Source organism: Alexandromys fortis, unplaced genomic scaffold (genome assembly GCF_014885135.2).
Source record: "Alexandromys fortis isolate MF-2015 unplaced genomic scaffold, M_Fortis_MF-2015_v1.1 scaffold_38, whole genome shotgun sequence".
Taxonomy (NCBI): domain Eukaryota; kingdom Metazoa; phylum Chordata; class Mammalia; order Rodentia; family Cricetidae; genus Alexandromys; species Alexandromys fortis.
This window is the reverse complement of record NW_026067916.1, coordinates 4,318,096-4,335,224: the sequence shown is the minus strand read 5'-3', so window position 1 is coordinate 4,335,224 and position 17,129 is coordinate 4,318,096. Positions and strand designations below refer to the sequence as shown.

Below are 17,129 nucleotides of genomic sequence, written 5' to 3'. Positions count from 1 at the left end.
TCTTATTTAGCTTCTTTAGGAGATCAAATTATAGACTCACTGACCTTTATTTATCTCTAGAAACCAATTATGAGTGAGTACATCCCAAGTTCATCTTTTTGGGTCTGGGTTACCTCACTCAGGATAGTGTGTTCTATTTCCATCCATTTGCATGCAAAATTCGAGAAGTCATTGTTTTTTACCGCTGAGTAGTATTCTAATGTGTATATATTCCACACTTTCTTCATCCATTCTTCCATTGTTTTTTAAATGCCAACTCTAAACAGCAACCACTCCTTTGGGGGGCCAGTTTTGCTTTCTGTTTGCTTGTTTAATGTAGAGACGGTATCTAGCTCATAACATATAGAAAGTGTATGGATGTTGTGGGAAAGGAGAGACTAGGCTCTCAAAGCATGTCAACTTTTGGGTTGAAAATGCCTGTGGTGACTGGGGTAGTGCAAACACAGTACGGCATCAGGAGCTCAGCTCTGATGCTTGGGTGGGGAAGAGCGGTGAGGGGGCATCAGTGTTCTCTCTGGACCACTGTTTTAAACTGACTATAGCAATGAGTGCCTTAAATTCAGGTTTTCATACAAATTAAGAAGGTAGCATGTTTTGAGTACCTTATACAAGACTCCCAAATGTTTTTCAGTAATAACATAAAAGACTTAAATATTAGCCTCAAATATACCAGGTTACTTCAGAGGGTTATTGCGATATAATAACAGAATACAGTGTGTGTGTGTGTGTGTGCGCGCGCACACACACATGCACGCACGCTCACACGCGCACACAAGTTGTATCAACTTTAAGTATTAGTTGATATTTAAGGAGGTCTCTTGCTTTATGTCTCATATTGGTCATTATTTCTTCTTTATTTTTCTTGTTCATTTTTATCGTTTTGTTTATTCATTTTTAAAAAGAAAATGAACTATCTTTTTTTTCATTATACATATTAATCCAAGTTCCCACTCCCTCACCTCCTCCCATTCCCTCCACATACCCTTCCACCCCACCCTATCCAATTCTCAGAGAGGGTAAGGCACATTGCTTTGGGGAAGGTCCAAGGCCCTCCCTACTATATCTAGGCTGAGCAAGGTATCATCCAAAGTGAATAGGTTCTCAAAAAGCCAGTACATGCAGTAGGGCCAGTGGCCCCCAGTCTGCCCCAGCCATGCAACTGTCAACCACATTCAGAGGGACTAGTTTGGTCCTATGCTTGTTCCTTCCCAGTTCGGCTGGAGCTGGTGAGCTCCCATTAGCTCAGGTAGACTGTTTCAGTGGGTGAACCCATCATGGTCTTGACCTCTTTGCTCATATTCTCACTCCTCCCACTCTTCACCTGGACTTTGAGAGCCCAGTCCAGTGCTCCAATGCAGGTCTCTGCCTCTGTTTTCATCAGTTGCTGGATGAAGGTTCTATGGTGATATTAAAATATCCATCAGTATGACTACAGGATAAGTCAAGATCAGGCCCCCTCTCCTCGATTTCTTAGGGTCTTAGCTGGGATCATCCTTGTGGATTTCTGGAAATTTCTCTAGAGCCAGGTTTCTTGCTAACCCTGTAATGGCTCCCTCAATCAAGATATCTCTTTCCTTGTTCTCATCTCTGTCCTTCCTCCTTATGACTATCTCATTCCCTCAAGTTCTCCTCTCATCTCCCCTTCATCTCTCCTCTTCCCCTTCCACCCTCTCGGCTTCTTCCACCCCCATGCTCCCAATTTCGTCATGTAATCTTGTCTGTTTCCACTTTCCAGGTGCATCTATATATGTGTTTCTTAGGGTTCGCATTATTACTTTTTTTGTTCATTTTTGAGGACACATTAATTTTATGCCAGTCACATGGTTTGCAACAATAAGAAAAATCTTACTCCAAATCCCTACTGCACACACACACACACACACACATATGCACACAGTCACACACATACACACAGACACAGAGAGAGAGATACAGACATGTACACAGTCACACACGTACACACACAGACACACAGACATGCACACACACACACAACAAAGAAAATAAGACAGTATAGCTTAGACCAACCAGACCACTCCAATTTAAGCATTTTCAGTCTTTAGAGTTCTTTCCCTTTGAGCACACCATGTGTCTATTTTTCAGCCAGGATGTCCCTGAAAGTGCAAAGACACAAAGTCATGCATTCTTTCCTCTTCGTATCTATAGCTGAGATTTTGCCCTGAAAACAAAGTCTAGTCACTTCCTCTAGCTTTTAAATGTGTGTGTGTGTGTGCGTGCGCAAGCGCGTGTGCGTTACCCAGATGTGGAAGAGGTGACCAGGCAAGATCTTTGCTGAAAGCTTTGTTCTATTACAAATGATTTCCACAAACTGTGGGAGAGTACAATGCTGCAAATATTATGCCCTGTGATCAGAGGCCAAGCAAATGTTTCTATTCACTGGAAAGAAGTAAGTTCAGTCAGAAAAAAAATGTCGATGGTTTAGTGTAATTTAGGTAAATGAAGTCTGCACTCTAAAGAACTGTTATGATTCAGATAGCAGTCATATGTACAGACTTACGCCATTTAGCTGGAGCGCAGACATCCAGCTGATGGTAACACAGTGGTTGCTCACCCACAGACACAGTCACCTCCCTCCCTCACTCATTCACTCATGCTTTCCACAAGTGTTTACTACGTGGTGGTGAGAGTCTCTCTCAGTCTACTCAACAGCTACCAAACAATCTCTGTATGTTAGACACTGACGTAAGAACTCTAAAGTTCACAGTGTGCGCACATAAAACACACACCAAAAATGTGAAGTGACCGCTTAGCAGTGAGGCTGAGATCTCAGCGAAGGGACCAGGCTGTGGGAAAAGTAGCATGCCACAGCACCAGACTTGAGTGGACTGGAAACCCAGGGCAAATAAATATCGTATTGAGATAAATCACAGTGGAGATCTACATTCAGGGCCCCAAATGCGCAGTAGAGGCTCTTACGGTCACATGTGGCATGTTTAGGTGTGTTCTCCATCATCAAGCTTCCTTGACAAATTTTCTCTCTCAGTTATACAAGAAAATCAAGTTTAAAAATTTCTCTCTACATTTTTCTTTCTAACTAGAAGCATTTTCTTTCTGTCTTGACATTTTTTGGGGGGGAAATGGCATCTCAGTTTTAGAATGTGTTCTTCCTAAGACATCATTTAAAGAGGAAGAAATTTAAATATGTTACCAAGAAAACTGTTCTCCAGGTGGGGAGCAGGCAAGAGCATCACTTTCCAGCTCTGGCTGTGTCCAATTGTTCCAGTGGAGAAAGGAAGAAGCATTTTCTCTAAATGAAAGGACACCAGTGCAGGCACTTGAAGCTGTAGCATGTTACAAGTCAAACATTTCTCATGTTTACTTGACCCCATTGCCTTTGTATTCTATTTATTCCTTCATATTTGTATGTGTATGTACATGGTGTGCATGCATGCATTTGTGTTCTGCGTTGGGGCACGTGTGTGCATGTGTGCGTGTGTGCAGACGCATGTGCACATATGTGTATGCATAAGGAAGAATTGACATCAGTTGTCTTCCTTGACCCTCACTCTCTAGCTTGTATATTGAGGCAAGGCCACTCATTGACCAGAACACTCTGGTCTGACCAGTCCAGCAAGCCAGATTTCTCTGGGAATCCCCGGCCTCTGCCTCCCACGTGCTCGGACTATAAATAAGGAAGCAGAGTGAACTCTAGTCCTCATGCCGGCTCGACATGTGCTTTACCCACTGAGCCTTCTCCACAGCCTCATGGCTCACAGTTCCATCTGAAACATAAGGGAGGTTAGCTTGCGCTCGTAAAAAGCTTATGATATAGTTGATTATGGACGAGTAATTATAAAATTATTGCAGGAAAAAAGTGCAAGTGAGAAAGATAATCAGTGTCAAGGAAAAGAAGTAGCGTATAAGTGTGACAAGTTTTACTTGGGCCACCAACCAGCTCCCTAATAAGGACAGGGAGACATAATATTAATTATGAACGCTCAGCCTTAGTTTAGGTTTTTCCCATTGGCTGTTATTACTTATTTTAACCTCTTTCTCTTCATCTACATTTTGCCTCAGTTTTTTTTTTCCTTTCTTTCATTCTGTATGTCCTACTTTCCTGCTTTCTCTGTGTCTGTCTGTCTGGTGGCTGCCTGGCTGGCTAGCCCTGGGCATCTCCCTCTCTTTGTTCCTTGTTCTCTCTCTCCCAAGCCTAGATTCCTCCTCCTACTTATTCTCTGTGCCTAGCAGCTCTACCCATCCTTCTACTGCCTAGCTATTGGTCCTTCCGCTTTTTATTAGGCCAATCAGGTGCCTTAGGCAGGCATGGTGAAACAAATATAACACATCTTTACATAGTTAAGCAAATGCAGCATAAACAAATACACACAGCTTTATATAGTTATAGTAATATTTCACAACATGTATGAAATCGAAGAGAAGGATTGGTACTTCCAGTTGAGGACCAGGAATGGTGCAAGGAATGTATGTGCTAGTCTTGAAGGATGTTTTTTTATATTGAATCATGGGGAGTATTGAATAAATTTGTACAATGAAAAGTACAAATTTTCCTGCTTCATGTGTTGGGAGGGGGGGGCATTTAGATACCGTCAGGGATTATGAAGTTGTTAGAATGATAAGAGCGATATGAACCTATGAATTACATAGGTCTGTGAAACTCAAGATGATATGCAATTATGTATATTTGCATATTTGCATCAGATATCATAACTCAAGGACATATCAGCTCACTAGATGTAAAGCAACCTTAAATAAAGTAAATAAATTGAAATAAAATGAGATTTTCCAAAAATGGATAATTATTATATGCACACATGTATGCATGTCATGGTAACTTTTAAATTTTTTTCAAAACAGATTCCCAAATTAGGTGGTTAAAAACTAATCCCTATACCCAGTAATGAAAACTATGTGCCGCCGTCAATCTAGGTTGATAGATCACAGATCTTTTTCTTTCATGTGTGTCTTTTTATCTAAGAATACAAAGGACCGCTATCACTTAGTGCAACGGGAAAGTCATTTTGGCTGTGCAAAATGGCACAATAAGATGCTAGCATTGTGCTACCTTACAAATATTATGAGCAGCAGAAGAATTAGCTCAGCGGTTAGGAGCACCTGCAGATCTTATACAGGGCCAGAGTTTGGTTTCCAATATTCATTGCAGGCTCAAAATAGAAATTCTGGCACAGAGAAAAGAGGAAGTTTTATAAAGGATAATTTCTTGTCTTGTTTTTTTTTTTTTTTCACTTGATTATTTCCAGGGACATGGAAACCCTTTCAGGGTGGTATAGGCTTGGAATTTCTTAGCAGTGGATATATATGCTCGGTGACCTGACAAAGCTCCTTGCAGTCTCACAGTTCAACAATGCTGCCCCTCTGTGTAGACACTAAGCTATGCGGCAGTGGCTTAGATGCGCATGGCAACCTGATGATGAACCAGCGTTCTGGCAGAAGTTATTAATTCCCCCTTGTATTCTCCTTCCATGGTGGCTACAGAGAGTCAAACGCGTGCATCCGACAGAACAGAAATTAATTTGTTTTACCCGTGAAAATGTAAGTTCCTGCACAGTAAGCTGCTGTACTTATCTTTGACACATTCATTCTCAAAGACTGAATAAAATTACTGCTGCTCTGCCTTTCATATAAAGAAGTTTTGTGTGCTTTTAGAGGAAGGAAAGCTCGTTTTATTAAGTACATTCTTGTTACTGTCGCTGCATTCTTCAGAACACGGGCTCTGCTACCAATTTTCATAGGCTTTGCAGTGCAGACTTACCGGGGCATCTCTGAGTGGGATTTTCCCGGCAGCTTACACCCTTTGTCCATTGCCAGTTTCATTCATTCCTGCACTTAGGTCAGTCTTCTGGAACATGAGGAAGTGATCTATGACAGAACAATGGAAGCTTAAGCCTTTCCTTGGAAAAGTCTCAGATATGTATTTATATATATTTGCTTTAAAGAAAGTTGTTTCCCTTTTCTCTGTTTCCTATACCTGTTCTCATGATGACCTAGCCACACTAAAAATCCTACATTTGCCTTCAAATTTGAATTTCTCTTTGAAAACTGGGCCATGATTGACGAGTGTTGCAACATCAGATATGATCCTGGACATGTAGCGTTGTTCTAGAGCTAGAAGTCACAAGTCCTGGAAGAGATGACACTAGGGTTTCCTTAGCATCAGGCATGATGCACGCCAGCTCTGGAAGGCTCGATGCCTCCCACGCCTGCCTCATGCAAGAGTGTGCATCGTCTCCTGGATCTGACTGGAGATGTTCTTCTGGGTTGACTTTCCAGTGCTTGGAAAAGGGGAGCCATGAGTCATCTGTGAGGGGTGGCGGGAAGAAGGTGTCATGAACTCACTCATCTGAGGTTGTTGGTGAGGACTGGGGAAACGAGCAAGCTGGAGTTGGCTCAGTAAGAAGTCGTGCAGAAATGTAACAGTCAGGCTGAGATGCTGAGACCATAATATCCTTGTCAAGGCCATTTTCTGTCTACAATTTAGGAATTAAAATTTCCAAAATCTATCTAGAAATCCAGACATATCTTGCCCTGAGTAAAGATCTCTGGTATTGTGGTTCTGATACTTGTTTTTTAATGAGGGTGTGTATTGGATTTTGTGAGACACTCAGCAGCATCCACAGTCTCTGACTAGATGCCAGTAGCAAGAACACTCCTGTACCCTTACATGAACTGCAGAATAGTATGTCAAAATAAAAGTGTCAAGGGGCTCATCTCATATAGCTGCTTACCACCAATCCTGAGTCTCCAGCACATTTGAAAGGAGAGAGCCTACTCCACAAGTTGTTATCTGATCTCCACACATGTATGTGCGTGCAAACCCACACACACATACACAGAGAGAGAGAAATAAATAAATATACTAATAAATAAAAAGACTTGAAATATAAAAAGGTGTCAAGAATTCTTCTCAGACTCATAATTAATTGGCCTGTGTTATTATTCAAAATTAGTTATGATTTTAAAGACCCTGAAGTTATTTCAATGAGCTTAATGATCAGTTTGGGAAACAATTAATGAAAACCTATTAAGTGCTCAGCATTGCCAGACGAATGAATTGTTTTCTTTGTTCTATAGATGTTCAGGATCCTGTGAAGACATGAGCACACAGCGACAATCTGACAACGCACTAAGACAGGTTTCTTTAAAGCGCAACTCAGAGCACATTGTCAGCACAAAAGACAGCTTGGCAGCCTAATGACACACATTCTCCTGAAATGCGTTCGCACCTGAAGGTCTCACATTTTAGAACTAGATCATCATAATCATAAGAGACATTGGCTAGAAGGATGAAATCACTAGCCATCCGGATTTGAAAATTAGACATTGAGACGTACTTTTTTTTTTAATTTAGTTGTGATTAAAACTAAGAATTTATGCTTACCAGATAACTGTTACGTACAAAGGTGGGCCACAGAGTGGCCAAAGGTATTGACCAAAACTTCATTTGAAAATTACTCGTGTCCAAAGTAACACGGACATATAGATAGGTAGGGAGGGAGGTAGATGATAGATATGTGATATGTAGATATTTAGAGATAGAAAATAGATTACTGCAAATTAAATTTAAAAGAAAGAAAATCTAACATAGGTGAGATTATAAACGAGACTTCCTGATATGTTAATATATAGAGATAGAAGATAGATTACTGCCAATTAAATTTAAAAGAAAGAAAATCTAACACAGGTGAGACTATAAAAAAGGACTTCCTAACATAATATTCCCAAGTGTTTGCCCTGAAATTGTAAGTACAGGTGTTGTTCCCCTGCCACATGGATGCTGAGAATCAAACCAGGTCCTCTGGAGGAACACTTAGTGCTATCAGCTGCTGAGCCATCTCAGTAACCCTTAGGAGTTTGTTAATAAAAGCTTCTCTGGTTGTCTTTCTGCAGATATTTTCTATAGGAACTTTGTAGGCTCACAATAGCATCCTCTGTTGGTAAATACATCCTGCCAAAAAATGCCCTGGAACTACCACTTCTGTAGTAACCATCAATCGAGAACAAATGAAGTTGTGCCATCCAGCTGACGCATGAGCTGTGGGATCGTGCCCCAGTTCCCCATTCTCCACTGTGTCCTAAAGGACCCACTGAGACGGTGACCTAGTTGTCATCAGTAATAACTTCCTCATCAGTGCATCCTGTTTGGAATTCTCCCTTTTTTTTCCTTAGTTTTCTACTCCTTTCTTGTCTCGCAGATCAGCTGCTCATCTACTCAAACCTAAGAATTTCAGACAAGCAAACAATGTACTTTGATTGTATTCATAGCTCATCATATGGTAAAATACTTGATAATGTCTAAAGTGAACAAGCAGCCAGGCATGCACAGTGGTGAATATCCAAAAGCCCGGCACCCAGACAGCTAAGCCAGCAGAATTGTGAGTTGAAGGCCAATTTGGGCTGTGTAATCAGACCCAGTCTCAGACGAATAAAATAGCAGGAACTAACTATATCTTCTCATCAATGTGTGAAAAAAACTCACAAAATTTTAACCAAAAGATAGACAGTATCAACTAATACTTGACGATATCATCATTTAAATGAGCTTCAATATCAGGCAAAAATAGCATGTAGTTGAAGATGAATTACATTTCCCCTCCCAAAAGCTATGTTAAATTCATAGCCCTACTTCTTCAGAATATAACCTTATTTGGGAACAGAGTCTTAAGGTTATAACCGAGTTAAAATGAGTTCATTAGTATGGATGCCAATAGAAAGGAAGGCTCGATCACAAATGCAAGATACAGGAAGAGTACACTGCATTTGTTCAAAACTGAGTGACCGATCTTCAGGCAAAGAGACGCGAGATTTTAGGGAAGCTCCACCATGTAGAGGAAGGACTGAAACAGACTCCCCTGCACAATCCTCAGGAGGAAGCCAGCCTGCTAACCCTTGACTTCAGGCAACTGGGAAACAATAAACCAGTCAGTCGTTTCAAGCCACCCTTTGTGTCGGTTTGGCTACAGCAACTCTAGCATACTGGTGTGCTCACATCAGAGATTAGGATGGGGGCTGCCTTTGAGGAAAAGAAGAGTCAAGTGATAGGAACAGGAACAAAAGAAGAGGAAATGGATATCTTAATAGTCGTGATGGAATATTTGTGTGTTCACTTGTGGTGAACTTCTTTATACTTTATAATAACATTATTACATTTGGGTGAAAGGGTTTTAGAGCTAAGCACCCATTAAATCACACACAGAAGAGTCACTATCTACAAAATGAAAAGGGCCAGGGTCTGGTGAAAAGGGCAGGAAAAGGGTGCTGGTAGATTCAGCTCACCTGAAGGAGGGTTCTAACCAGCCAGTGAGCACTCTGATAGCTAAAACGAGCCAAACCCGCTGGGGCTGAGGTCCCACCTCTTTGCACCTGTCCCTGCTTTTCCTACACCTTGTCTCTTCATTCCCAACCTTAGTCTAGAACTAGATTACTTCCTCCCGCATCGAGCTCAAGCAGTCTTGGCAGTGCTGTGGAATGCTGAGAGGCAGGCTCTGAAACCTGTCCTCGAAGCCTTGACATGCTGACTCCTCGGGAGTCCCGCTCAGAAGCCCCTGCTCCTCAGTGTCTTTCTCAGACACTTTCACTGTCCATGTTAGGGTCTAGTTGAACATTCCCCATAGGATAGACTGAGTCCAGGGACTAAGTGGCACTGGACCCCAGCTGCTCTTCTCAGTTGATAACCACAAGAATTGCCTGAAGCATCTGAAGGTGAATTCCTGACAGCCAGAGCTTCATTCATTGTTTCTAGTCTTCTTGATGCATGATATTTATAAAAGAGTTGGTCTGCTCTAGCCCAAGGAGCTTGGCTTATTCACCTTTGACCTCTGCCATAGTCTGTGGAGGGAGATGGTGTTTTCTTCCTAACCTTGACTTTCCTGCAATTCATCAGATAGGTTCACAGCCACATAGTGAGGCTCCAGGTTTACAATTAGAGACTTGTTGCTGTCAGTAGCTTTGCGATCTTAATTAGTATTTAGCAATGTGAACCTGGGCAGTGGAGGTGATGTCACTTTCCTGAAGGCCTCCTAGGAGCTGTATTATTGTTTTACCTTAATTGGAGTACTGAGAGAGAGAGAGAGAAAAAAAAAATGAACCAATTTAATTTTCTCTTACCATTGCCCTGTGGTGTTTCTAAGAAATAGTCTTGACTTATCTCTATCAAATGGGTCCTAAGGGGGCTGGTTGCCTTGGTACTAAAACTTACAAATAAGACCACTTGGAACGGGGGTCAGTGCTAGTTGGCTAATGAGCTACTCCAAAAACCACTGTCTTGACCTGAGGCCATTCAGTGTCTGAAAATGAAGAACTGACTTTGCAGTCTTAGAGGAAGACAGGGCTAGAAATTGGGTTAGGAAAAGGTAGTAGGATTTTTTGTTTGTTTGTTTTTTGTTTTTTTCTTTTTAAAAAGGATTCCACCTTCCTGTTTGTTATTCTTTCCCTGCTTTTAGTCTGGATTCTTTCAGGCTGTTGCAATACAATGAAGGGTGAAGTGATTTATTTTCCATATCGAATGTGCTCGCTCCCACGGTGAGATCCCACTTGAGAAACAGCAAGTCCCTCAGGTTTCCCACACTAAAGAGCTAGGCAATTGATTGCTTGAGAATCGTGGTTCTGGTTCACTGGGTCTTAACTATCTCCCTAGAGAGTCATTTGACCCGGAGGCAACGCTAACTGTATCCGGAAGGTGACAGAAAGAATTCACCAAGGCTTCGGCTGTCCTGCCACTCCAAGTCTCATCAGGACGGGAAAGTTTGCTTTGTCTCACTATCAAGGCCATTGTTGTCTTGGAAACCATTGTTCCCAGACAGGACTACCCTCACCACATGTGGAGTGTATCTCAGATGTGGTTCACCTTTCTCTTCTTGAATCCCTTTTGTTTCTCTTCATGCTGGTACAAACGCAGCACTCTGTATTTCAAACTAAAGAGCCAGCACAATTCTGACGATGAATTGTGGTAGGATTTTTAAAGTATTCATTTGAGAAACTGTAAGGTGATTTCTTGAGTTTCAGGATTCAGACAGTATACTGTATTTTGTTATATGTTTTATAGTTTAACAAATTTAGTAAAAGGTGAGTTTTCATTAAGGAACAATTTCTACTAGGGAGATGGTTTGATCAGTAAAGTATTAACATTGAAAGCAAAATAACCTGAATTCAACCCCCCAGAATTCAACACACCTGCAATCCCAAAGCTATAATCCCAGTGTTGGGGAGGCAGAAACAGAAGCATCCCCAGGACGACCTAGCTCCAGGGTCAGAGAGAGATCCTATCTCAAAATATATGATGGAGAGAAATTAAGGAAGATCACTGCTCTCCACAGCTGACCTCCATACATGCACAACTATGTACACACAAACATGCATTTACATACACACTATTCCATTTTAATTGTATAACTTCTTATCAAAATTAAATATGTACATATGTATGTGAATATAGCACACTCAAGAGAAGACCAAAAATCTCTTCCCTCGCTTTCCCCACGCGCGGTCCACCACCTACACATGTGCACTTCTCCAGTTGTCCTCTTTGCTGGAAAGCAAAGTGATCCACTTTTTATGCTATCCCCTTCTTCCTCCTGACATTTTGAACAAACCCTGAGAGGTTTTTTTTTTTTTATATTCATACTTACCTGAAATTCTGTTTTTGCTATATCATTTCACAAAGCTGATTCTTTGTGTGTTTGTATGTATGTATTCAGGCACACGTTTATGGGGGTGCACACATGTAAAGTCCTGAGAATAACCTCAGCTGTCATCCCTTAGGAGCTATCCACCGTGTGGTTTTGAGGCAGGGTCTCTCACTAGCAGAGTTGATTCTTGTTCTCTGAATATCCCTTCGGAAGACTTTCTCATCTGTCTCATAGATGACATATTTGTGAATGCATAGCATATATGAGTAGTAATAATGCATCTATATTATTCAAAATTTAAACTAAAATAAAACTATAGTAGCCCCTTTGCCACCAGTTTGTTTGCTTTCCAGCTCCTAGCCAGTGTGGCCACTCTCTGTAGTTATCATTCTTGAGTTCCTCTACATAGAAAAGGAAAAGGTAGTAGGGTAACTTTATGTTCCCCACCCCCATTAAAATATAGCTGATCAAACATTTTGTTCTTCATACAAAGCCTTGTAACTTTGGGTTTCTTTTTCTAATGTGTCCTCATTCTTCTCACAGCTGTGTAACATTTCATTTGTTATTAATGAACCCAACTATGAATGACTGGTCGTTCTTAAGTCTTTCTGTTGTAAAGATCCTTCAGTAAACACCAGCGTAACTGATCTGTAGAATACAGTCCTCCAATGGAAACTGCTAAGCCAAAACGCGGGTGCAACTGTACTTTTGAGAACATTCAGACCAATTGCCCTCATTCGGAGGTATACTGTTGGTTCCGTTTGCTGTCCTCCACATTGTCTGAGGTTTCTCCGCTGTTGCCTATTGTGCTCAAGATTTTTCCTGTGTCTTAATTCTTTAACTGGGAGAGAATGAATCAAGACCTGATCAAGACCCCATACTGTATCAATTTAAAGCTACCTAATTTTATTTCTAATGTTTCTGGAGGCTAGATGTCTAAATGGATTTCACTGACATAAAAGCAATGTGTTGGCCAGGCTGTATTACCTCTTAAAGGCCCCACAGGACCTGTTTTATTTCCTTTCCAGTTTTTATTGTCCACCCAGATTGGCAGCTCCTTGAGAGCCAGTAGTGGTGAGCTCCATCTTCCGTATCTATCACCAAGGCGCCTCCTTTAGAGCCAGTAGCAGTGAACTCAGTCTTCTGTATCTGTCACCCAAAACCCAGAAGTGAGCACCCCTGAACCTTCTGCAGAATTCTGAGCTGGGTCAGGTATTACTGGGCTCACCCATATAAAGCAAGATGTCCTTATGTCAGTTAAAAGCAATCTGAATCCCAACTTGAATTCATCTATGTTGTCTGGCATAGCAATATCAGGGTCTTGGCATTTGGCTTGTAAAAGTCTTCGAAGAACTATTATTTGACCTTTGGAAGTTTGCATTTTTTTCTGCATTTTGACTAATGTTGAACCTATTTTTATGTTTAAGAAAATTAGATTTTCTGTATGATAAAATAGCTACTCAAATCCTTTGGACGTTTTCTAAGGGTTATTAAGTTCCTTTTTATATTGGAAATTTTTACATTATCTCGATACCATTTGAAGTTTGCATTATCATTTCTCACTTATGCTTCAATGTTCATATTTATTGGTTTGGGAAGTTTGCGTGTGTGCACATGTGTGGGGTGCATGTGTATATGAGGGTTCACATGCATGTGTGTGGAAGCGAAGATCAACCAGGGTTCATCAAGAACCATTCATCTTGATATTTAAGGCAGATATTCTCACTGGGACCTGGCAATCACCCATTAATCTGGGCTGGTTAGTCAGTAAAACCCAGGAATCATCCTGTCTCCCGCTCCCCAACGCTGAGATTATGAATTCCCCCAAGATGCCAGTTTTTTGCATTATTGTGGTTTTGGTTTTTATGTGTTTGTTTGTTCTTCATTTTCCAATAGCCTTTGAAAAAGGACTTTTTTCCACTCTGATATTAATATGCTCTTTTTATTTCTAGAACTTCTGTGTCTTTGTTTTTTCCACATAAAACTTTGATCTTTTCAAAATTTATCTAGGCATAAGTAATGAGGTACAGAAAATTTCATTTTTTTCCAGCTGATTAAACATTTACTTACCAATATGTATGTAAGACCTTCACTTGTCTCAGGTACCACCATTAGCATTTATTAGGATATAGTAGGCCTCTTTATGGGTATCTTATTCCACTCTCTTGGTTTCTCCCCATAAGGATGATTAGTAATTCGACCATAATAGTGTATATCTATGAATCACCCAGACAGACACAATCTTCTTCTAAGGAAAAAGTAGCGACTAACAGTATGAAATGGAAAATACACAACAGGCCAGCCAGTGTGGAATAAAAATAAAGAGCACATAGTCACTTACTGAGCCTGGTCCCGAATGAAAATTCAATCTTCAGCTGCATCCTGAAGACAATTGCAAAGTAATTACTACAAGACAGCACACATATGTAGAAGAGGTAAGCGGGCTAGATGAGAAGCCGGAAGCTGAGTAAAAAACCCCCTCTTCAGCACAGTGTCTGCACACCTACGGCTCAGGGACTATTACAGAAGAGTGAGCAGAAAGCCTATAAGAGCCAGACTAGCAGAGGTCATGCGTGTCTCCTACAGATGACATGGAAACTCTATCCATGATACCGCACCAATGTGGTTACCAAAACAAGACCTAACAATAACAGCAGCAATGAGACAAGCTAATATGAAACGAGGAGATTGTACTGGGCCTCACCCGCAGACAAAGAGCTACAGGGAACTAGTGGCTGACTGCTGAGAAAGATAGAATTACTCTTTTCAGGGATGAGTCCCCGAATCAGGTATTCAATGGCAAGTGGTCAGCCCTGAATTCTTTACGTACAAGCAATGCAGGTTGTAGTTATATATATTTGTGTGTGTATGTGTGTATGTGTGTGTGCGTGTGTGTGTGTATGTGTGTGTGAGAGAGAGAGACAGAGACAGAGAGACACAGACAGAGAGTATATAACAATAGCCAGAGAAGTGGGGGCCATGATTTCATAGTAAGTAGGAGAGGAACATGGGAAAGGCTGGAGGGAGAAGACATGGGAGAGGTTAGAGAGAGGAAAGGGAAAGAGGAAATAATGTAACTATATTTTAATTAAAATTAAAAAAACTTTTAAGGAGAAAAATCTTTCCCTCTCAGTTCATAGTCTCCATGGAGCTCTTCAGTATAATATTTCCGAGACGTTTAATAAATGCAAAACGGGATGTAATAATAATAAATTGTATAGAAACTTATTTTAAGAGTTTAGACACATGGTCAGTGACAGTTGAGAAGGAGGAAGCTCGGGTGTTCAGACCAGCTGCTCTCCAGGACTTCCCAAAGGTGTAGCAAAGGGACAGGATCGAGAACATCTCATTGTTTGAGATCATCCCACCCTCTACACTGGCAGTAAAGCGCACTTGCAAATGTCCTGCCTACTGCTGCGTGCATAAGATAGCTAACAAAGTGGACAGCACATCTTTGTAACCCCAGCATTCAAGGTGCTGAGGTAAGAGAACTGCTGTGAATTTAAAGCTAGCCTGGGCTACACAGCAAGACTATATGCCAAGAACGTCAGAATGACTACAAATACATTTCAATTTTTTTCCTATACTAATCATCAGAAATGTTTGAATGCATGTGTTATATATTTATATTGCGATCTCATTTCAAGGAGAGAATTTTTGCTATTAGTTTTACATTGTAATATTTACATGTATTAGTTATACATGAATATAAATAATATGGTAAAAATTTAGTGGTTGTATTTACAAGTATGAAACGAGACATGAAGTTCTGCCCGATTCCCGTTACAAAGATTTCAAGCAAATAGCACTTCCCATCACAGAGTACAACGTTGCATGCTCCTGTGAAGTGGCGCTGTGTGATGTTCATTATTATCCCTGGCACTTGGCACCCGTTAGACACGCGGCAATCCTAAGTGAGTAACCTTACGAATGCATAAGCACTCTGGAAGCTTTTGATGTGTGGCTTTCAACGGTAAGTAATAAAGTGTGTCAGCCTGGGTAACGCTAGTCCCTGCTCCTTCAGTTCTGCTGAGTGTATGGCAAAAGGAATTGACTAATGACATAGGAGACACCTAAACAAGTGTTCTTTTCTTGTCTTCATTCTATGTATCAAAGCTCCGTTCAACCCGAATAAAGGAGCAGACAGCATTGTGAAGTTTGACACTTTCGGAGACGGGATGGGAAGATACAACGTGTTCAACTTCCAGAACGTGAATGGAAAGTATTCCTACTTGAAGGTTGGCCACTGGGCAGAAACTTTATTTCTAGACGTAGACTCTATCCACTGGTCCCGAAACTCAATCCCCACTTCCCAGTGCAGCGACCCCTGTGCCCCCAACGAAATGAAGAATATGCAGCCAGGGGACGTCTGCTGCTGGATCTGCATCCCTTGCGAGCCCTACGAATACCTAATCGATGAGTTCACCTGTATGGATTGTGGGCCTGGCCAGTGGCCAACGGCTGACCTCTCGGGATGCTACAATCTTCCAGAGGATTACATCAAGTGGGAGGACGCCTGGGCAATAGGCCCAGTCACCATTGCCTGCCTGGGTTTCATGTGCACGTGCATAGTTATAACTGTGTTTATCAAGCACAACAACACGCCCTTGGTCAAAGCATCAGGCCGAGAACTCTGCTACATCCTGTTGTTTGGAGTGAGCCTGTCCTATGGTATGACATTCTTCTTCATTGCTAAACCATCACCTGTTATCTGCGCATTGCGCCGGCTTGGGCTTGGGACCTCCTTCGCCATCTGTTATTCGGCTCTGCTGACCAAAACAAACTGCATTGCTCGCATCTTCGATGGTGTCAAGAACGGCGCCCAGAGGCCAAAATTCATCAGTCCCAGTTCTCAGGTTTTTATCTGCCTGGGTTTGATCCTGGTGCAGATTGTGATGGTGTCCGTGTGGCTTATCTTGGAGACTCCAGGCACAAGAAGATACACCCTTCCAGAGAAGCGGGAGACAGTCATCCTAAAATGCAATGTCAAAGATTCCAGCATGTTGATCTCTCTGACCTATGATGTGGTCCTGGTGATCCTATGCACTGTCTATGCTTTTAAAACAAGGAAGTGTCCTGAAAACTTCAATGAAGCCAAGTTCATAGGCTTCACCATGTACACCACCTGCATCATCTGGTTGGCCTTCCTCCCAATATTTTATGTGACATCGAGCGACTACAGAGTAAGTCTTTGACTGCTTCTATCTTTTCCTTAATTTGACTTTCTTCTTTCCTTTGTTCTTTTTTTTTTCTTAAAAATTTCCACCTCCTTGTCTGCTATGTTCAGTGAGTCCAGTTTTATCCCATGCTTTTTCAGACCCCGGGCCAGCTGGCCTTGGTGAGTTCCCGATAGAACATCCCCATTGTCTCAGTGTGTGGGTGCACCCCTCGCGGTCCTGAGTTCCTTCCTCGTGCTCTCTCTCCTTCTCCTGATTTGGACCTTGAGATTTCAGTCCGGTGCTCCAATGTGGGTCTCTGTCTCTGTCTCCTTTCATCGCCTGATGA

The 17,129-nt window shown here is 41.6% G+C and overlaps 1 protein-coding gene across 1 annotated transcript in view; it reads left to right on the top strand.

Annotated features, from left to right (window-relative positions):
- Window positions 1–17,129, top strand: part of Grm3 (glutamate metabotropic receptor 3) — a 97,715-nt gene that overhangs the window by 57,706 nt on the left and 22,880 nt on the right. Inside the window, exon 3 of the mRNA XM_050139875.1 lies at window positions 15,741–16,807. Within this exon, the coding sequence (XP_049995832.1) occupies window positions 15,741–16,807 (1,067 nt within the window). The remainder of the gene's footprint in view (window positions 1–15,740; window positions 16,808–17,129) is intronic.